At 39.7% G+C, this 22,133-nt stretch overlaps 1 protein-coding gene and 1 long non-coding RNA gene across 2 annotated transcripts; both read right to left on the bottom strand.

Moving 5' to 3' along the window:
- Positions 1-2,149: 2,149 nt before the first annotated feature.
- LOC112088919 lies at positions 2,150-3,828 on the bottom strand. Its single transcript, XM_024159404.1, has 2 exons — positions 2,781-3,828; positions 2,150-2,574 (listed from the first exon to the last, which is right to left on the bottom strand). The coding sequence occupies exons 1-2, from the start codon at positions 3,826-3,828 to the stop codon at positions 2,150-2,152; spliced, it is 1,473 nt and encodes a 490-aa protein (XP_024015172.1).
- A 352-nt stretch (positions 3,829-4,180) lies between these two features.
- Positions 4,181-5,430, bottom strand: LOC18010210. The gene is made up of 2 exons (XR_002896757.1): positions 5,225-5,430; positions 4,181-4,373 (listed from the first exon to the last, which is right to left on the bottom strand). It is a non-coding gene; the product is annotated as an uncharacterized LOC18010210 (long non-coding RNA).
- Between the last annotated feature and the right edge of the window lie 16,703 nt (positions 5,431-22,133).

Raw genomic sequence — 22,133 nt, 5'->3', positions numbered from 1 at the left:
TTTAGTTAAACGCTCTATCATCGCCTGCGATAAAAAGTCTAGCACTTTAGATAGCGCTTTTTATAAATGCTATGGTATATATTTTTACCATAGCGTTTTAATGTCTGCAATATGTTAACCTACAATAGTGTTTATTCAGTATTATGAATTAGCTATATAATAGCATTATGTAAATGTCATCTATATATTAAACATAGCAATCTTTAAATGTAATATATTTCAGTTGGTCATTAACATATGTTTGTTTTTTCGACTTCAATTTTTTGAAAATATTAATTTAATTAAATACATTTAATTTAAAAAGAAATTGCAAAATAAAAAATACATTTAAATTTATATTAAATAACTCGAGGTTTACAAAGTAAAATTACACGAATCCTTCAACTCCCTAAGTACTAAACCAAAACCAAAAATAACGAGTCTCAAACCTAAATCAACAAACCAAACAGATCATGTTCATTCATGGCATTAAGAACAGACTGAACATCTTCTGCTGACTCGAAAGAGATGAAACCAAATCCACTTGATCTGTTATACGAAATTGGAGGTGGCCTGTATGTGATCACAGAACAGAGACAGATTCCTGTCCCAGCTCCAACAGCAAGAACAATCTTGTCCTTGATCAGCTCCAAAGAGGTCTCAAGTTTCTCTTGGCAAACAACATCGCAGACTGTGAACATCACATCTTGTACTAAACTTTTTCAACATTAAATCATGCGTAACAAAGTTTTAAACTGTCAACAAACATATATTCCAAGCAACCAAAGCAAAATGTACAAAAATGACCATACAAAAGTATACTCTCGGAAGAACTGATAACAGCAAGTATGAAAACTGCAAATGACACAAGAGAAATTCACAGACATGACCTATGGATTCAGAGTCTAACGTCTTCAATAGACTGAATTTAACAGCTCCAAATATTGTTCCAAAACCAAGGAATCAATCCCACTAATATGCCGATGTGAACTAGAATAATAATCACAGCTATTACCACAACACAGGTTCTTAAATATTCTTAAGAAATGGGAAATCAGAAGCTCAGATCATTGTTTATAGGAAGAATAATGATTCAAAATCCAACCTTTCCACAAAGATAAAGACCGCCAATATATCAGAGAAGATCTTGGAGACTCGGATGGGGAGAGAGAGTTCATCTTCACACTGAGCCGAGCGCTTCACCGAGCTCTTCCTACAAAAGAGCAAAATAATCCAGGGATTAATACCGAAAATGAAAATGAAAACCTTAAATCTATAAAAATAAAGAAAACCCAAACACAATTTCACCTTTAATGTCAAATTCGACATATAAATTCAATTTAGAACAATGAAGATGACGAGGAATATTGATATTTTCTTGTAGAACGAGACCGAGTGTGAGAGAGATCAAGAGCGAAAAAAGAGAGAAGAGAGATCGCGATTGAGACTGAGAGAGAGATCGAGACTGAGAGTGAGAGAGATTGAGACTGAGAGTGATTGTTGAAAAGAGACCGAGAGTGAAATAAGAAAGAAGAGAGAACAAAATGGACTTTTGTGAATATCCTAAGTTTTCGTCGACGAAATTTTGTTGTGTTTAGATCCAATTTTTTTTCCATAGCGTTTAATTTCGGTAAATGCTACTAAAACACAGGAGCCAAAGTAAAATTTGGCGGGTCAACATTTTTTTGCACACAACATCAACTATAGCGTTTCAAAATTAAGAAACGCTATCTTAAATACCCAGTTTAGTTAGAGATAGCATAACCAACCATAACGCTATCTGCAAGTGCTATCAATACTCTAAAATCTTGTAGTAAACCATGAATCTTTTTGTGAGACTTGGGAAAGATTTAAAGGGTATACCATGCAATGCCCTTACGATGAATTCTCAGATTCACAGCTGCTAAGTATCTTCTATAAAGGTGCTTTACCAAAGGTCAGCTCCTCTTGGACACAGCTTCAAATGGTTATTTCATGACCAGGGAAGTCAATGATGCTATGACCCTTGTGGAGAATATAGCTCAAAGTGATGAGCTTTATGGGTCAGACTTTGACAAGAATTCAAGAGGAGCTGTGAGTGTAGAAGAGGAAAAGACAAGGAAAGACATCAGGTCTCTCAATGAGAAGCTAGATAAACTTCTCCTAGCTTCCCCTAATTGAGCCAACTTTGTTAGAGATGTGAATCATGTGTTTCAGGACAATGTTTAAGTGGAATATCCTCTAGTGTTATCTCAGCCTCTCCCTTCTCCACAGAGATTGTTGCTAAGAACGCCTCGCAACCTTTGCTAATCAGCTCTTCTGTCTTAATCATCGAAAAAATTGGTACTCCACTTTGTTTTTTCATCCCTTGATAGACCAGCTTTCCTTCCGCCCGAGTGAAGCTAACTTTAGCTCTCCGACAATCCAACACAGCTCGATGACGTTTCAGCCATGTCATTCCAAATATGATCTCATATCGGTTGAGTGGCGTCTCAATCAAATCTGCAAGTAGCTCAATACCTTCTATTATCACTGGAACATCTTTGAAAGTTCGTTCGGATATGATGGCCTTCAGTCCAGCGGTTTCAACTCTTCTTACTTTTTTCACAAACTCGCCTTTGAATTCCCATCACTTTATTAATTTAGAGCTCAGAAATTCGTGTGTAGCACCCGTATCAAACAAAGTGTTAGCTGCAATCCCTCCCACAAAAACCGATCCTACACGGTTTTCTAAATTTAGGCGACTCAACACCAAGAAGGACTCACAGAGAATTTTTTTAAAACTTATTTACACAATTCCAAATGCTAAACAAAGGACTTACCAGCGATTGGTTCTGCATCCTCGTCATCCACAGTTACATACTCATACTCCTCTCCATACACATCTCCGGTAGGGTCCTCGACTTCCGCAACAAATACTCTTGGTGCTAAAGCGGATCGCTTTGGTGGTGGTGCCAGCTGATCCCTGTTCTGATTCCCTTGTTGCTGTCCTGCAGTTCTTATTCTACAATCCTTTGCCAAGTGACCTAGCCGTCCACACTGGGTACAAGCAGTTTTCGCATGGGGGCATGATGGTTTTCTGTGGCCAATCTGACCGCATCCAAAACAGATTCGGTTATCACCACCACAAGGTCCGGTGTGAGCTCTCCCACATCTGCCACAAACTGGTAGTCTCACTACACCCTGAATGGCACCCCGGTTATCCTGAAAATGACGCTGAGTGTCCACTTGTCTGGTTACTCTGAACTGAGTACCCCTTACCATCTTTGCCTCATCCTCAATTCCTTTCTCCATCAGTGCTGCTTTCTCAACAAGGTCAATCACTGATGCATAGTACACCAGCTGATATCGGTTACGGATGTCCACCCGTAATCTTTTCATAAATTTCTTAACAAGACGACGCTCAGACACGTCTCTTCCAGAAAATCTTTTCAGACGGTTGAACTGCTGAGCATAATTCTTCACGGTTTGATTCCCATGCTCTAACTTCAGAAAATCTAACGCAAGTCGGTCTTCAGCCTCCTGCAGAAAATATTTCCGGTTGAACTCATGTGTGAAATCTTCCCACTGCATCACATCGCCCTTTGGCATGCCTATGATCACTCCTTCCCACCATTCATAAGCCTTGTCTCTCAGGTACTGCACTGCCAGCTCAACTTTGTACCCGACAGGACACCTGATCAACGCGAAGTTACGCTGCAACAGTTTCCTCCAACGGTCAGCCTTCAAGAAATCAGTCCCACCGCTGTAAGTCTCCATGCCGAACTCCCTCATAAGCTTCAGCACCTCATGGTAGGTAGGCATCTGCGGTTGGTACCCATTCACTGCTGGTGGCATATGCAGCTGATATCCATTCATTGGTGGCGGCATATACGGCTGAAATCCATTCACTGGTGGTGGTCACTACAGGAAAAACGGGTTTTAGTAGCGGCTGAAAACCGCTATCTAATGATATCATAGCCTTTAGTTAAACGTTCTATCATCGCCCGCAATAATAGCTCTGACACATTAGATAACGGTTTTATATGCTGCTATCGTATTTTCATTTATTATAACACATTTTTGTATGCTATTAAATACTCTATAATAATGCTTTCTTTTTGTCATTAATAGTATTATTCATATCAATCTAGAATTAGATTTTTAATTTTAAATTTAAATTTTAATTTTTAATTTCTAATTTTTAATTCTAAAAGCTTCAATTTTAATTTACAAAGATGACGATCAAAACAAAATTTACAAAGATAAAACAATTATCATTAGTAGTAAAATATTTTACAAAGACAACAACAACATATTAAATAAGTAAATCACTTGCAACAGAAATGGAATTTATCAAACTAGATGAAGCTAACTTCATCTTCTCGTCCAGTTCCTTTCTATGCTCCATCAAAATCCTTTTCAAGAGCCTCTTTCTGAAATGTAAAAGAAAAAAAAAAGACAATCAGATTAAAATCCTCACCTAAACCAACCAACGAATGCAAGTAAAGATAGTCAGAAAAGTATACAAGTAATAAAAATAAACTCAACAGTTAAAGTTTTGAAATCATGCTAATGTCAATTGAGTGGTACGAATTGAGGTTGTGATAGAAAAACTATACCAAGAGTATACAAAGTCAAGTGTGAAGATGATACAAAGACAGAAAACAAAGGGTCAAGGTCTGGAACTTCATAAATGAAATTAAGGCAGCAAATACAAACAATTAAGCCAGCTTTCAAGTAGCCATTTTCATGAATAATAGAATAAAACTGCAGCATATAAACTTAAACAATTACATCTAAGGCTCTGCAAGATACTGAGAAACAATTTAATCAAACATCAAATAGTGAAGTCGAAACCTCAACAATCTAACAATCCAAAAAGAGGCCAACAAAAATTAAACTCTATTAGATATTTAGATCAAATCTCAAACTAGATCTCTTAGATTCATACACACACAAAAACCAGCTGATGTTGCTTGATTTCTATCTATGTTTATTTTCATTTCTCACAATCTAGGGATGTAAAAAGCCATCACCATAATCAAAGAGCAGGATAAACACAAGCCGCGAAATTGATGAAATCAGAAATGAAAACGATGAGAACGATGCGATATAATTACTGTGACCTAAAGATAAAACACAGAATCACAAAAATCAGGGTCCGATCTAAATCAAAGAGCTGAAATACACAACACGGAGATCTAGAATCAAAATAACGAGATCGGGAGCCATGCTTAACGAAAATGAATGGAAATGAAAGAGATGAGGAAAATCCAAATAAGACCTTGCAGGGACGACCCTTGATGATGATGTGACCACCTTTACGGATGTTACCGGCCTGATGGGGATACGTCTTGGAATCTTCGGCATCACTGGACTCGAAGTGGTGCTCTTAATCCGATGAAGCGAGAGAACAACGGAGATGGAGGTAAGAGAAGAAGAAGATTTACTCGGGTCATGGTTGTTATTTCCCTATTCTCTAACCTCCATAAAAAAATAGTTTTTTTTTAAATCCGAAACTAAATTTTTTTTTAAATCCGAAATTCAAAAACTCCTTTTTTTTTAATTGTGAAAATTCGAAATCAGAAAATAATAACTATTACTATTATTTTTTTTAATCGATTCAAAATCCGAACAAGTCCCGGATCAGAACCGGTTTGGCTAACCTTACGTTCTGATACCAAATTGAGACAATCTTGCAATTTAAACCTAACTTGATTTACACTCATTTAACGGCTTTTAAAAGAATAACAAACTCATTAAACAATTAATTATTTTCTAAAATCTTTTATTAAAAATAAATGAACCAGGAACTCGAAATGTTATAATAATAAACTGAATATTAAATATTTGAAGAAAAATTATAATAAATATAATTAAAATCTTTATTAAGAGTAATTAAATAAAATACGCCCATGGTCCCCTGAAGCAACACCGCATCAACCGCCACAAGTATTACTCTTCGATCTCACCTGAAAAAAAAAAGAAAGAGGTGGGTATTGGTGGAAAAATACTCAGTGAGGATGCACTTAAGGAGCACACAAGATTCATAAACACATTATATGATATAGTAATAAGAGTATTCATAATATAGACATTGAACCCACGCAACATTCAACCTAAAATATAATAACTAATTTTATTATATAATATAATTCTAATATTTCATAATCAGATAATCACTCAATCATAGCAATCAACCTAGAGTTTCTATAACACATTCCCAAAGAACTTCCGTCAATGTACTCATTCTCTGACACTACCCATTATGGGCTTGACAAGTTACCGGTGCCACCACCCTCAACAGGCTTTGACTATGGCTCGTCAGCCTTTTCTCGATCACTACAGCTTCACAATATTCAATCCTTCACTGTATAGACCGTCAAACAAAGCCGTAAACAATCATGTTCACAGCAGTACAATAACAAGTTCTAACAACCTATCAATCAGGCAACTCAACATTTTCTCTAATCTCTAGTATCATTCATCAATCATCAATTAACAATCATCATTTATCAACCATATTCAATATCTATACCAAGCATACACTTATCACTAGACCAGCTAATGCATCAAATGAATCTGAAGAACACCACAAAGTCGAGTCTGAAGAAAATAAGTTGGTATCCAAGCTCTGTGATACACACAACACAAAAACTAGAATTTCAAATTCGCAGGTCCAGGCTGTTTCTTGGCCGAGACGATACAACGATAACTTTCGCAATTTATCTCGGAATCTGGATCTGAAAGTGGTTCTGGAAAGAGGGACCCAGATATAAAAATCAGTATATGGATAGCTATCTAGGTCCTTCTGGATCGACGGCAAATCCTCTCTCAAGTTGGCACTGCGAAACTGGAAAAATCAAATTTTCAGAAACAAATGATTTTTTTCGCCAACTTTCACCTCACGTAAAAAACGGAGCTTACCTCGGATTTTTGATCTGTAAACTGCTATGGATTTCTTGCAGCGAGATCTTTCCAGAGGTATAAAGATCGGCACCTAGCTTGATCTGAGTTGCTGGCAAATGACACAGAAAAACCCTGACTCAGACACGGTATTAAACTGAGGTTGCAGAGGTTTTTAGAGAGTTTCACTGCGTTAACTCTTTGTGCCTCTCAAAGGAATTTGGTTGGCCCTTTATATAGGGAGGGGGTCGAGCTACTTAGGTCTAGGGTGGAGAAAAAATGATAAAAATGCCCTTATTAACATTTAGGGCTTTATTTCTTCTCATGGGCTTTAAGGTTTGGGCTTATTCATTTTTTCTTCATAATTGGGATGTCACAGCTTGTGTAGGTCAGGGTTTGAACTTGTTGCATCCAAAGTATTCCTTGTATTACATCTCAGAATTAGCAACTAGGACCATGAGCTTGAATTTGTTTTGATGATCAATTCTTTCTCTCTCTTTAAAGAAATGTGAACTCCCAAACATTCTACCTCTCTCTCTCATTTGTTATAGTTTGCTTGAGGGCAAGCAGATGATAAGTGTGGGGGAGTTGATATATTCATATCTTTGCATGTTTAGGGTGCATTTTGATGTAGGCACAAGGAGAATCTCACTGGTGTCTACTTGAATCTCGGCCAAGAATTTGAGGTGTAGCTGGCTGAGAGCTCTTTCTACACCTAACGGGTAAGATGGTATGAAGGCGGCTGAGGTCTCACCACACAGATGGAATGAATTTACGTGATACTAAGCCATGGGTTTTCTTCTTTGGCCTTGGAGTTATCTCAACAAGAACAAAGGCTCACAAAGACAAACAGGTCTTAAAAAAATTTAAGTTTTTATTGATGATGAAAGGTGAAAAATGTTACATGGCTGTAGAGGGACTTATATATTGTCCAAGCGGCTTGACTCTAAAGAAAAAAGGCTCAATTGCGACAGGACTTGAAAAGGAAAAAGGCGACATTAAAGGAGATTACATTTTCTAGAATTAAGCTAAAATTCAAACTAAAATAAAAGGAAAATCACAGAAGAAAAAACAAGGCAAAGGTTAGTCAAACGATATAAATCAATTCAAAGACTTACCTTAGTTTGTATGCGCGTGCGTGTTGATATAGTAAGTGCATTCTGTCCTTGACTCCTTTGATGAATGTAGACTCTTTTGCGGTTCAAGTCCTGCGGGTGCACAGAAAAATAGATACTCCGGCCTTTAAATCTTGTAAAGCTCCAAAAATTCAATCTGATCCTCGCGTGGGCTTTAGCGAGCCATTGTTGGGCTTGTCCTTGTTTAAGGTGGACTCTATCTGGTCTGTGTCTTCCTTGGGCTGCACGGCTTCTTGGGCTGCGTTTAAGTTAAGTTGAGGTGGCCCGTTGATGTTGCGGTCCATGATCAAGTCTTTGTCTTGGCTCTCGGGTGTGTTTAAGACCTTAGTCACGTATGCATTGAATTTTTCATGAAGTGCTCTAGACCTTGATCGAGTCATTGGTAAGTCTGGTACAAAGGGGACATCTTGGGAGTGTTTGAGCTTGATGTTTTCATCATTCCCTCCCTCTTGAACTGGTTTCGACCTCAAAACATCGCCTTGACCTACATCAAAACAAGATAAATCAGTTAAATTGAATGAGGATGAAATGTTTAACTCACCTGGTAGCTTTAGGCGGTATGCGTTGTCATTGATCTTTTCAAGTATCTTGAAGGGGCCGTCTCCTTGTGGTGCAAGTTTGGAGTTCCTCTTGGTTGGAAATCGTTCTGGCCTCGTGTGGAGCCAAACCCATTCTCTCGGTTCGAAGACCACCTTCTTCCGATTTTTGTTTGCCTGAGTTTCATACTTCTCGGTCTTCTTTTCTAAGTTGTCTCAGATCTTCTGGTGCAGCCTCTTGATCACCTCAGCTTTGTTGATCCCTTCTAAGTTGATTGCTTCGGTTTATGGTAAAGGTATAAGTCCAATGGGGTGGTGGGATTAAAACCGTATACAACTTGAAATGGTGACTGCTTAGTGGCTGAATGAGTGGCCCGGTTCTAAGCAAACTCCACACATGGAATACTGTCGAGCCAGTTCTTCAGGTTGTTCCCTATAGTTGCTCTCAACAAGGTACCAAGCATGCGGTTCACAACTTCTGTTTGGCCGTCAGTTTATGGGTGGCAGGTGGTGGAGGACAACAACTTTGTTCCGTATTTTTTTCAAAAGATCTTCCAAAAATGGCTGAGAAACTTGGTGTCTTGATCAGAGACAATGATTCTTGGGATCCCGTAGAGTCGCACAACCTCTTTAAATAACAGATCGGTTATTTGCGTCGCATCATTGACCTTAGCACATGGCAAGAAGTGTGCCATTTTGGAGAATCTGTCCAACACAACAAAGATGGAGTCTTTGTTCCGGATCTTAGGTATCTGAGGACAAAGTACATTGAGATATCGACCCAAGGCATCGTGGGTATTGGCAAATGCATGTATAGGCCGTGAGGTTGTAGTCTTGACTTGACTTGCTTGCAAATCACGCAATTAGAACAAAACTGATCCACGGTTTTCTTGAGGTGTGGCTAGTAGAAATGCTCCTTGAGAATGTCCAAAGTCTTGTCCCTACAGAAATGACCCATCAATCCCCCACTGTGTGCTTCTCGTACCAGCAGCTCTCTTAAAGAACATTGGGGAATGCACAGCCTCTTTTCTCTGAATAAGAATCCTTGGTGTTTGTAGAATGACCCGTACGCTCCCTTCTCGCAATTCTTGTAGATCTCTACGACCTCTTGATCCTCTTCATATAGGTCTTTGATGTATTCAAAGCCTAATACCTTTGTTACATAGTTGAGATCAGCAAGTGTCTCCTTGAGAGGGCATCAGCGACTATATTTTCCTTTCCCTTTTTGTATTTGATAACATAAGGGAAAGTCTCAATGAATTTGAACCATTTGGCGTGTCTCTTCTTCAGTGTGGTCTGTCCCCTTAAGTGCTTTAGTGTATCATGATCGGTCTGAATCACACATTCTGTAGAGATGAGATAGTGTTGCCAAGTTTCCATAGCTCGAACTAATGCATATAGTTCTTTGTCGTAGGTTGGGTACTTGAGTGTGGCTCCACTCAGCATTTCACTGAAGAATGCTATTGGTCTGCCTCCTTGAGTTAAAACTGCTCTGATTCCCATGCCTAATGCATCGCATTCTACTTCAAAGGTCTTGTTGAAATCGGGTAAGACTAAAACAGGTGCCTCGGTTTACTGTTGCTTCAAGGCTTTGAATGCTTACTCCTGTTCTTCACCCCAGCTCAATGGCACGTTTTTTCTTGACTACAGCTGTCAAAGGGGCGGCCACTGTGCTGAAATCTTTGGCAAACCTCTGATAGAAGCTTGCTAAGCCGTGGAAGCTCTTGATATGGCTAAGACTAGTTGGTGTATGCCATTCTTGAATCGCTTTGATCTTCTACTCGTCTACTTGCAATCCCTGGGAACTAACAATGAAGCCTAGCAACACAAGACGGTCAGTGCAAAAAGAGCACTTCTTGAAGTTGGCATAAAGACTTTCTTGTCGAAGGGTCTTTAAGACAAGCTCAAGGTGCGCTAAGTGATCTGATAAGCAATTGCTATAGACAAGAATATCATCAAAGTAAACAATAACAAACTTACAGATATAGGGTCTAAGAACCTGGTTCATGAGTCTCATGAAGGTGCTCGGTTCATTGGTGAGGCCGAATGGCATAACCAGCCATTCATATAGACCTTGTTTGGTCTTGAAGGCGGTCCTCCACTCATCTCCCTCCTTCATGTGTACTTGATGGTACCCATTTTTTATATCGATCTTGGAAAACACTGTGGCTTCACTTAGCTCATCTAGCATGTCATCGAGTCTTTGTATGGGGTGCCTAGATTTCACCGTAATGTTGTTGATCGCCCTACAATCTACACACATTCTCCATGTCCCATTCTTTTTGGGCACCAACAAGACAGGTACTGCACAAGGAGTAAGGCTTTCCCTCACATATCCCTTGGCCATGAGCTCTTGCACTTGTCTTTCAAGTTCTTTGGCTTCCTCCGGGTTGACTCTATATGCGGCTCAGTTTGGTAATGGAGCACCTGGAATGAAATCTATTTGGTGTTCTATACCTCTTATGGGTGGTAGACCCTCAGGTATTTCTTGGGGGAACACGTCCTTGTTGCTGTCTAGCAACTTGGTTAATTGTGGTGGTAGTTCAAAAGCTGATCCACCATCAATAATTAAGTTGCATACCTTTCCCTTTATAGTGCAGCGAGTGTGGAAAATGTTTTCTCTTTGAGCTGTTTCTTCTGGTTCCACCATCACGCTTAGGACTCTCCTGGTTACTAGTAGTTCTCTGGAATCAGGGTACTCCATCTCGTTTTCTCCTTCGCTCATGGGATCGTTGTCAGCCTCATCTTGGGATTCATATTCTCCAGCAGGTGTGAGAACCATGGTCCTTAGATTTGGGCAATCTCTCGAGATATGTCCCCTGCCTTGACACTTCAGATAAGTAATATCTCTAGTGCGAGAAGTATTGACAGCCTTACCTGACTCGTTTCTGGTGTTTTGGTTTTGGTCAACTGGTTTCCCTTTGAAACGAGACTCAACCTCCACGGCTTTCTCTTTGTCTAAGGGTTTACTTTGGTTGCTTGCGTTCCAAGTGTTTGTTGCTCAGTTACGGTTTGTGGAGGTTTTACGCTTGACATGTTGCTCCGCTTGTATGGACAAATGATAGAGATCTTTAAAGTCATGGTAAACTTGTCTCTCCACCTTTCTCGCTAGTTTATCTTGGAGTCCGTCTAAGAATTGATCCATGAGTGTCTCCTCATCATCATCAAACCCTAGTCGGTTTCTTAGGTGCTCAAACTCGTCATAGTACTCCTCCACCGTCTTGTTTCCCTGTGATAACTTACGGAATCATTTTTGTAAGTCTCTAATATAATGTGGGGGGATATACCTATCCCTCATAAGATATTTCATCTCATTCCAAGAGCTCAGGGGTCTCTGCCGGTTTCTCCTTCTAGTGGACACAACTCTGTCCCACTAAGTGAGGGCGTGATCAGTGAGTTGAGCTACCGCTAGTGACACCTTCTTAGCACCAGTGTAATCATAATATTCAAAGATATGGTCCATCCTTCTCTCCCAATCCAAGTAAGCTTCAGGATCGGTTTTCCCTGCAAAGCTAGGTGCATTAAGTTTCACATCATAGCTATTTTGGCGTTGAGGAGGTGGTTCCTATTGTCTATCCTCCCTGTCGGAGTCATCATCAAACTCAAGGTGGGGTGCTCTTTGTCTTCTGATTCTAGCCGGAATATCGAGTGGTTCTTGGTGTCGTCTATTTCCTATTGGTTCTTCTTGACGTCTCCTCTCACCATCACCCACCGTCTCTCCATGTTCATAAACTCGGTGAGTTTGGTCTTCAAGGTTAGTTGTAGTGTTTTGGTGTTTGTTTGCACGAAACACGGTGCATCACCACCGAGCCTCCCACTTCTGATGGGTTGAAATCGTATTGGATTCTCAACTCGGTTCAATCTTTCTCCTACGGTTCGAAGCTCTTCACACATCTCACCCACACTACCAAGTGCTTGACGCAGCTCCCTGATGGAAGCCATCATCCAGAGTATGCAATGCCATATACTCAAGTGATGAGAATTCTGCTTCTGTTTAGGAAATTGAATATCTTCTCTATGGCAAAGTGTCTAATGAGTTAAACCCCAGCACTGAGGATGAGGAAGCCATTATAGAAGACTCTAAGAACATGTTCTATGATCTCAATGAGGACATTGAGACAGAAGGTGGGGAGGAAGCCTGTTTTGTTCAGAATTGTAATGATTTTGTTCAGAAATAGAATGATTCTGAGTCAGTTGCAAATGGACAGCAAGTTTATCAAGAAGAGCCAAAAGATAGAGTCTCCAGCCTTGATTCATCAGTGGTGAAGCTTAAATCCCTCCTAAAGCTAGGTAACCCACAGAAATTCACTATCTCTTGCTCTCTTGGAAAATTCAAGGTTGAGACTGCTTTGTGTGACCCTGGATCAAGTGTTGGTGTGATGTCTCTAGACATGGAAGAGAGACAGGGAATCAAGACTCTCAAGCATCACCCTACTTCAATTACCTTTGGAGATTCCCACTCAAAGAAACCACATGGGATCCTTGAAAACTATCCACTTAGGGTTGGTGAATACATAATCCTCACTTATTTTGTAGTCATGAAGATGAAGAAAACCAAAGAACTTCCTCTATTGCTTGGAACTCCATTTCTCAACAACACATGAGCAAGAATTCACTTTGATACTCAGAGTGTGGTGCTCACAAAGGTAGATAAAGAAGTCTCTTACCCTGTTAAGCCCCAATCAGCTGATTTTTGTGGTACTGTTGTTAAGGAGGTGGATAAGTTCAAAGACTATGAGATGAAATATGTGGGAGGCATTGGTATTATAGAAGAAGCTCAACCCCTTTCAGCTATGGGGAAGAAGAACGAACCCTAAATCAAATCTGAAGTTAAGTATGCAGATGGGGATCCCTTTGTTAGGGAAGAAGCTTGCTTAAACTCTTTTTTCCCTACACCAAGTGAGGAAGAGCTGAGCAACAACAAGGCCAATGGTTCAGGATTAAAAGGAAAGAATCCAAAATGCACCAAACAATCCACCCTTGAATCTTCTTCTCAAGCCTTCACTCTCACTCCTTGCAAGTTTGATGGTGGAGCTTTAGGCTACAAGGTTCAATGCAATGGAGGATCAAGACCATTTGCTGAGATCAGGGAAGTCCTCACTCAAGCAATCATAGACAAGGGAGCTCTGGGTGTTCAAGAGCTGATGAACAAGGGGCTCAGGTTTGAAATCAAGGACAAGGGATCTGATGGTGTTCCAGAGCTGATGAGTAAAGACATATTTCTTGAATTCACGAACAAGACAAGGAGCATCAATGCTCCTCCTCCCTCACTAAGAAAAGAGTATGAAAATTCAAACTTAGTGACTTTAAAAAAGTGCTCTTTGGAGAGACCCCAAGCTTATCCTTGTACATAATATTTAATCTTTTCTTTTTATGTTTTAGGATGTTTTGATGTGTTTTATGGAGTGGTCTCAGGTTATAAATGTCTGGAAAATAACTGGGCTTTCGGACAAGGTGAAAAAGAACCAACAACAGGTGAGAACAATGCTTAAGGGCAATGAAACATGCAGATGCGACCTTTGTTGCTGATGAGGTGCTGCTGGTGAGCTAAGTCGCAGCAGGGCAGCAGGGATCATTGCCAAGAGAAAAAAAATTCGCTTGATTCTGCTACTGGGCTGCTGCGTCTCAAAAAATCGCAGCAATGAGACCAAGAAAGACCAAAAACCATTCGCACCAGGCTGCGACTTTGGAGCTGCTGGCGAGCCGACACACAGCAAGAAGGATGCCCAAGACAAAATCCATTCGCTTCATTCTGCGAGTGAGGAGCTGCTGGTGAGGTGACTCGCAGAAAAGTAGACATGACCAAGATCAGCACATTCACTTGTTGCTACTGGTGAGATGTTGCTAGTGAGCTGGGTCGCAGCAAGGATTTCCAATCAAACCAAATCAATCTCCAGTGATGTCTAGCCTCATCTGATGCAGATATTCACTCCTACTTTTCATAAACAACACATCAAGTATCACTCCAAACACTTGTAAATGAGCATTTAGAATATTTCAGCTGTCATTTGCATTTCATGTTTGTTTATCCTCTTTCTCATTCTTTTATAACACAAGGGACTGTGTTATTTAAGTGTGAAGGAAGGTTTTTTTGTTTACTAATCATGTTTTCTATGGTCTTATTTTCTCTTTTGCATATTGAGTCTCATTTGGTCATGCATAGCATCTAAGTGCATAGAAAAACCAAAATGTTTTGATAAATTTGAAAGATTTTCACAAAAAATGTTCTTTTAGTTTCATTCGCATTTTAGGATTGAGTCTAGATTGCATCTCATATAAGTTTGCATCATTTTCATGGGATTAATGTTAGGTTTTTTTGAGAGAGTATCATCTTAAGAGTTTAGTTCATGGCTCTAGTTATTAGTTCTTTGATGCTTGCAAGTGATGAAATGTGTGACATTGTTTATACCTTGGTTGAAGCAAGCTTTGAATTGAACTCAGCCTTAGCAAGTGGAACTTAGAACCTGACTTTCAATTATCATGTGATGCTTTCTTAGATGAACTTGTGGATAGAATATACATAATTAGATTATCTTTCCCTTTTTGCCACTCTTGTTAGTCCAAAAAGGCTCAAATATCTAAAGAGATAAGAAAAGAGGCTAGATGGTGCAAAGTGAGAAAGAGCTAAGTGTAAAGTTTAGACCCTAAAGCCAGTGTTTGAAAATGAAAGTTGAATCCCCTAGTGAGAAAAAGAATGAGAGTGAAGTGAGAAATGGGTTGAGAAGACAATGAAAGCCTTGGAGAAAAGGTAGCTTAGGTGTGTTCTTCATGGGTTTAGAGTTAAGGTGAAAGATCAATTTGGGGCATTGGGTATTTGGGAGTCTATTCTTGTATGCATCAGTTGCTTTTTACCCTTAGCATTTTGTTGAAGTTCATTCCTTCACAGAGAGATCCTTGTGCTGAATTGAACCCACATATGCATTGAATGGGATCATTTTTATCTCATAACCTCATCCTTAGCCAAGCTTGTTTATTTGAGTATGCATCACTTGATCCCCATGGTTACAACTTAATGAATGTTAAAAGGCTGAGGGATAAGAATGTTTGTGTAAATCAGGGCTTGAACTTGCTCCAAGAGTATTCCTGGCATTTCATTTCAGTAGTAACTAGGACCATGAGCTTGAATTCTTTTGATGATGAATTATCTCTCTTTAAAGAAAAGTGAACTACTAAACTCCAAACCTCTCTCTCATTTGTTCTAGTTTGCTTGAGGGCAAGCAAATGATAAATGTGGGGGAGTTATCTTTTCATATCATTGCATGTTTATGGTGCATTTTTAGTCTAAAAATAGAGTCTCATGCATACATTTTAGATAGATTCTTTATGTTTTGTCCTTGTTTTATGGTTTTAGGATTTTGCATTAGGTCCAAGAGAGAATTTCATGTTTGGAGTGATATTCATGTGTTTTGGAGCTTATTTGGAGTAGGAAAGATGGAACCAGTGGAAGAAATGGTGAAAGAAGGTGAAGAAATGATGAAATGGGTATTTGGAGATTATCAGCCAAACTGTGTACCATGGGTAGGATTTCTTGGCCAAAACGCTTACCGCGGGAAGGATTTCTCGGCCAAAACCTGAACCACATGCATATTCTGTCGGCCAAAATTCACAGGTGCCGATACGCTTCAAAGATCGCGTTATCGGATAGGCTTCCCATCTGATTCTGCTTCCGAGGTCTTCATTAAAAGTTAATATAATTGAATCACAGTTCTAGAACAATTGGAGTCAATGGATTTGGAGCAGTGAGCTGGAAGATATAACCAACAGAAGATGAACCTGTCTTGCATCCATTCCGGACCGATACGATGCACTTCAAAACTCATCCAGGACGAAGCCCTTCCCTTCCGATACAGTTTATGGCGCCTTTACCAAGATTTGAGAGCTTTGTAACATATTTCCAGAACGCTTGGAATCATCTCATTTGGAATGTTGAGTTGCAAGATATCCCAAACGAGAAACAGACATGTCCCGCAGCAAGAAACTAGAACCTCCTAAGCCGATGCAAAGAACCGCTTACTAGAGAGCCTTTCTCTCCTCGGATGCACCCGCACTCTTAAGAAAAGTTCTACATAATTGAGCTGCCTTCCTTCTGGAGTTTGTCCCGAGTCGTTTGGACCCATGTCCCATAAGTTATGCCAGCTCAAATGCAAGTTGGACCGAGAAAATGTGAAATGCTGCAACTTGAGTGTTGCGACTAGGCTGACTCGCAGCAACATGTGTTTCATTCTGGAAATTATTCTGCGAGTGATGCTAAGACAAAGGTGACCCGGAGCAGATAGAGAAAAGCCACAGATCAAATTTTCTAAGTGTGGAAACTTGCTGTGACTCAGGTGCTGCGGGTGGAGAAGGAGAATACCTGACCCACAGGAAGGTTCGCTTCAGGCTGCGACATGAGAGCTGCGGGTGAAGAAAAAAAAAGACCTGACCCACAGGTACACTCGCTTCAGGATGCGAGTAAGGTGCTGCGGGTGAGAAGACTGGAACCGAGCCGCAGCAAAACTTCATCAACCCAACAAAAGGGGGTCAGTACCCAGATTGTTATGGGCTGACCCGGTTCAAACCAAGACTCTATAAATACATTTTAGGGTTTGATGCTGCAAAAGTAGGGTGTTGTTTAGTAAGCTTCAGGTTTTAAATTAATAACCCCTAAATGTCTGCAAGTGCATAGATGTGCATTGTAGTACTTAGGATATCGCTCAACAGAGACTTAGTTGTTTCAGTACGAATTCATGCTAATGTTTAAATAAGTCTAGAACTAAAAAGAAATTGGTTTTGGTTTTGCGTTGTCACTAAATATAAAATAAAAGGCAAAGCAAGTGAAAACAATTGAAAACGAAAACAGGTAAAAGCAAGTAAAAATCAAAGACGAATGAAAGTAGGGAAAAATCGAGGGTTGTAAGAAATGGAAAACAAACACTGGGCGCAAGGGTATCACAGGGATTCATGAACTAAACCTATGTTGAAATTAAGGTAATCGACTACGTATGTACTATAACTCGAGGCACAGAAGTATGAATAGCCCACTTTTGTAGCACTAAACAACTATCTCTCGCAATCCTGACCAGTTGGTTTCCACTCTGATCTCGGAAGGGAGTAGATGCAATAATTTGAACAAGACTCATCAACATTCACAAATCACCAATAGGTAGGTTTCCACTCCTATAGTAGAATTGCTCGTTTCACCCTAGGCCAGAAAACAGATTAATGCTTTCGCAACAAATCATATCTAAATCGAATTCCAAATGGCCAGCAGAGAATCACGCAGTAAAAATAAAGGTAAACGAAGAACACCTACAAGATTATAAAATCTAAAATCTATCTATTCATAGATGAGACACACGAAATTCCCTTTGAAAAATCCCTTTAAATCCAACTGGGAAACTACTCAAACATATTGTAACAAAACATCATGAACGTATTGAGATTCCTGGAAATTAAAAAGAACAAAGAAGAAAAATGAAGAACAGAGTTACAGGTGGAGGCGTGATGATGCTCTCCCTTGGCGGCTCCTTCTTTGAAATCGACGGATACTCTCTAGGGTTTTTGTAAAACGCGTAAACAGACTCTCCACTTGCCCTTTAGAATGACCTAAAGGGGGGTATTTATAGCTTCTGGAAATGTCTTGGACACTTAAGGCTTCAAAAATAATAAAAGGACTCGATTTGGGCTTTAATTACGTCGTATGGGAAGTGGACGTTGTCTGGCCGCTGTCGCGGTGCTTGTACCCGAGGGAAAACATGCTTTGGCCGCAGTCCCGGCTTGTGCCATCTTCCAAGACTGCATTTTCTGTCTTTATTGCATTGGGAGTATCTGAATATCTAACCGTCGGATTGTCTCGAAACAAAGTGCATTAGAAATCTGGTTGTATCCTTTATGTTGTCTCAGATTTTGGGGGTGATCAGACGGTTAGAAGGTCTTCATTGCTTGCCATACTTCTGAAAGTCTGCATTTATCCAAAATCGCTCATTTATTCCAAATTGCATATCTTTTGCTAAGTTTCCTGAAAAGTTGTTTGAAACTCTAAAACATTGAAAACACTTTAAAAACCATTGAGAACAGAGTTAAAACACCTGCATAAGACATCATTATGATCCATAAAAGTGATCAAAATACGGTGTTATCAACTCCCCCAGACTTAAATCTTTGTTTGTCCTCAAACAAGCTTAGATGAAGCCAGAAAAAAATATTTATTTATTTTTTAAAAAAATCGCAGGAACTGAACAATATCTCAGTGACCGTCTTTCTAAACCATAACTTATCGTGGAACATCTATTTGGATCTAGTCTAGAAAATTCTCACCAAAATACAAGTAAAACTAGTCCGTTAATCCGTCATGCAAAAATCTACATACTTAGATCTAATTTCCAGTCAACTAGCTCTCTACATTCATTAAGTGTAGTAGTGAATTCTCATCAAAGACATTATTCAGGGTAGACGTTTGGCATTAAGGGCTGTTTAAGTGGTGGAGTTTAAGTGTTTCGGATTACCTGAAGAATCTGGAAAATACAAGATATTATGCAAAACCGCAAGAGAGAGTAGACCTGTTGATGTCCACAATTTGCAGTCACTTCTCTTCGCCAAATGTTGTTGCATAATCCTACCTCTATTGTTGAAAAACAGCTGTTCCCCCAAACTTAGATATTTTCCGGGAATCAGAAATATGATCTCCAAAACTCCAAATAATTAGACACTAGCTTGCCTCAAGTATAAAACTCGATCCTCCTAGGCTCTCTAAGGTTTTATATTTCCTTTCTCTTCTTATTTTTCTTTCCTCCCTTTTTCAGATTTTTTTTTTTAGGAAGGGGAAAACAACCTTTAATAGAGAGAGAGAGAGAGAGTCTAAGGGACGAAATTGTACCAAGATTTCGAAGTTTTTTCCCAAGGCAAACTGAGTTTTCTTCTTTTGTTGAATTATTCCGGTAAAATTGCACGTCTCCGTCTTCAGTGACTGAAAACCGCGTTGATCCTCCTTTTCTTCGAAGTTTTTGCACATATCTGCATATAAGACACTGGAAAACAAGAATCCATATGGTTCGAAAGAAGATGGGTGGAGGTAGAGAATAAGCTAAAGGTGAACTAGCCATTCAGAGTTAACAAAGAGTGGTAAAAGGGTAAAGGAGTCCTGAATGTATGATTGGTTTCTGATAACATCTGATTTGGACCACTTTTATGGATCACTTCCAATGTCTTATTGCAGGTGTTTTCACTCAGTTTTAAAGGTTTTTAAGTGATTTCCATGTTTTAGAATATTAAAAGAGTTTTCAGGATATTTTGACATAAGGAATGCACTTGGGAGAAAAAAGCACAACTATGTTTAAATTCAGACCGTCGGAAGTTTGGAAATACATGGAGGCATTCCCACCGTCTGATGATCTCCAAATTTGGACACAAGATAGAGGAGAAAACCAGATTTCCAATGCAAATAGAGTCAGAGCAATTCAACGGTTAGATCTCCAGATATGGTCGATGCATTGAAGGCAAATCAACACAGTCGGTAGCTCACCTGCTGCCAAAACATCATACGCCGGGGGTGCAACATCATACGCGGGGAGCGTATTTCCGAGCCTCAGAAGCTTATTTTAAAGCCCAAGTCATTTCCATCATTATTCCTGCAACTCCTAGGCGTTCCCGAGGACTCAAGACACTATATAAACCCCTTTTAAGTCATTTAGAAGGGTGTGCCACATTTTTCACCAGGAACCCTAGAGAGAGAGACTCGCAGTGAAGAGGAGTCTAGGGTTATTAATCTTCTTGGAGTCTTTCCTTCATTATTTTTCCCTATGCTGTTTTTTTTTCTAGCCGCTTAGAAACTGATCTCAGTAATTGGAGCCACGAGAGTGCTTTATCGAATTACCAGACCTAGAAGTGATCGAGCGAAGTCGCTATAGGAGACGGAAGCTACCTCTAGAGAATTGTGAGGTTGACGAATTCTGTTTTTAATGCATGATCTTATTCGCGGCATGAGAGCGAGAGTTAATTGCCGAGTTGAGTGATTTGTTGATTAGGGTGGCGAGAGTAGGCTAATCATACACGTGCCTATTCGAGTTCGGGATCCTCACTAGATGATTACCTTTATCGATTTGTTTGTCTTTTGATCAGTTCATGAACCCCTGCGAAAACCCTTTAGACCCAGCGTTTAGTTCTTATTGTTTTACAGCCTTTTCATTTCATTTGCATTTAGATTTAGTGATACCAAAACCAAAACCCCCCCCCCCCATTTTGTTTGTTCTACCAGTCTTAAGTGTTGATTGATTCGTACTGAAAGCTCAAAATCTCTGTGGTTCGACCCCTAAGTACTACAGCGTACATCTATGCACTTGCAAATATTTAGGGTTATAAATTTAAAGCGTGAAGCTAGAAGGAACCCTTGATTCTCTTAGCATCAAGTTTTTTGGCGCTGTTGCCGGCGAATCTCTGCTTAATTCTATAGAACTCTTTCTAATTTTTATTTTTATTTTATTTTTCAGGTACTTTCTCGATAAGGGGTAGGAGACATATGCCTGATCCTATCGCTGGAGAGCACCCTTTTCTGAATGGTGATCCATCAAATGACGAGCTTAATAACCCAATCGATGATGGCAACAAAGCGATTGGAGAACTGAAAAAAAACCAGAAAGGGAGAACAGCTGATTGGAGAATGTGACGCAGCCCACAAACTTTTTGCAGACAGGCATGCAATTCGACCACCTCTGCCTAATGATTGCGACTCTGAAGCAAAGGTACAATACATTAGCTATCTCAAAAGGTATAATGATTTTCTCACAAAACACCCTATATATCACATTGAGAACTTTGAAGAACTGTGTTCAACCATAATGAGAAATACTGATTACCATATGTGCGTCCTTTTTTCATTCTCTCTAACTGGTAGAGCTAGTAAATGGCTTAAAACTTTGCCACATGTGTCCATAAAGACGTGCAAAGAGTGTAGAGAAGGTGAAGAACTGTGAGGTGGAGAGGAACTTCCAAACCCAGGAGATGATGCCAACTGCTGATGTTTACCAGATTGAAGAGGCTGAGCAGAATCAACTCCACCAAGGGGTGGGAGCCTCTCAAATGTGGAAAAACTAGTGCCCACCATGGGTGGGAAGCCTTTGTCCACGGCCAAGAAGAGATTCACCATGGCCGCGACCACTTCACCCCCGGCCAACCTGAATATCAACCTCCTTTCCAACCTTCTTTCAAGCAAACCCAATCTGATCATTTCAATCCTGCATTTCCTCCTTATTATTCTTTTTCCAATATTGAAGAACTTGAAAAAGAGGTTAATAGACTCAAAAAGGAGATGCAGAGTCAATAAAAAAGGCATGAGGATGCTATTAACAAGCTCTCCACCCATTTTCTTCTTCAGATTAGTGATGAATCAAAGGAGACGGATTCCTCCGTTAATGATCTTGATGAACTTTTTTCTGAAAGAATGGATAAGTTCGAGACCTCTGATCACTTAAAAGCAATTACACACAGGAGTGGTTTAGCTTACAAGGAACCAGAGTACCCAAAAAGATTTTGAGGAAAGAGAAAAAAGAGGAATTTCAGCTAATGAAGAGGAAGATTCAGTAGTCAAGAAAGAGGGAGAAAAGGAAAAGGAAGACACTTCTCAAGAAACTCTTGGAGAAGA

Source organism: Eutrema salsugineum, unplaced genomic scaffold (genome assembly GCF_000478725.1).
Source record: "Eutrema salsugineum unplaced genomic scaffold, Eutsalg1_0 scaffold_8, whole genome shotgun sequence".
Lineage (NCBI taxonomy): Eukaryota > Viridiplantae > Streptophyta > Magnoliopsida > Brassicales > Brassicaceae > Eutrema > Eutrema salsugineum.
Note: the sequence above shows the minus strand (reverse complement) of the source record. Positions and strands in the feature narration are given on the sequence as shown.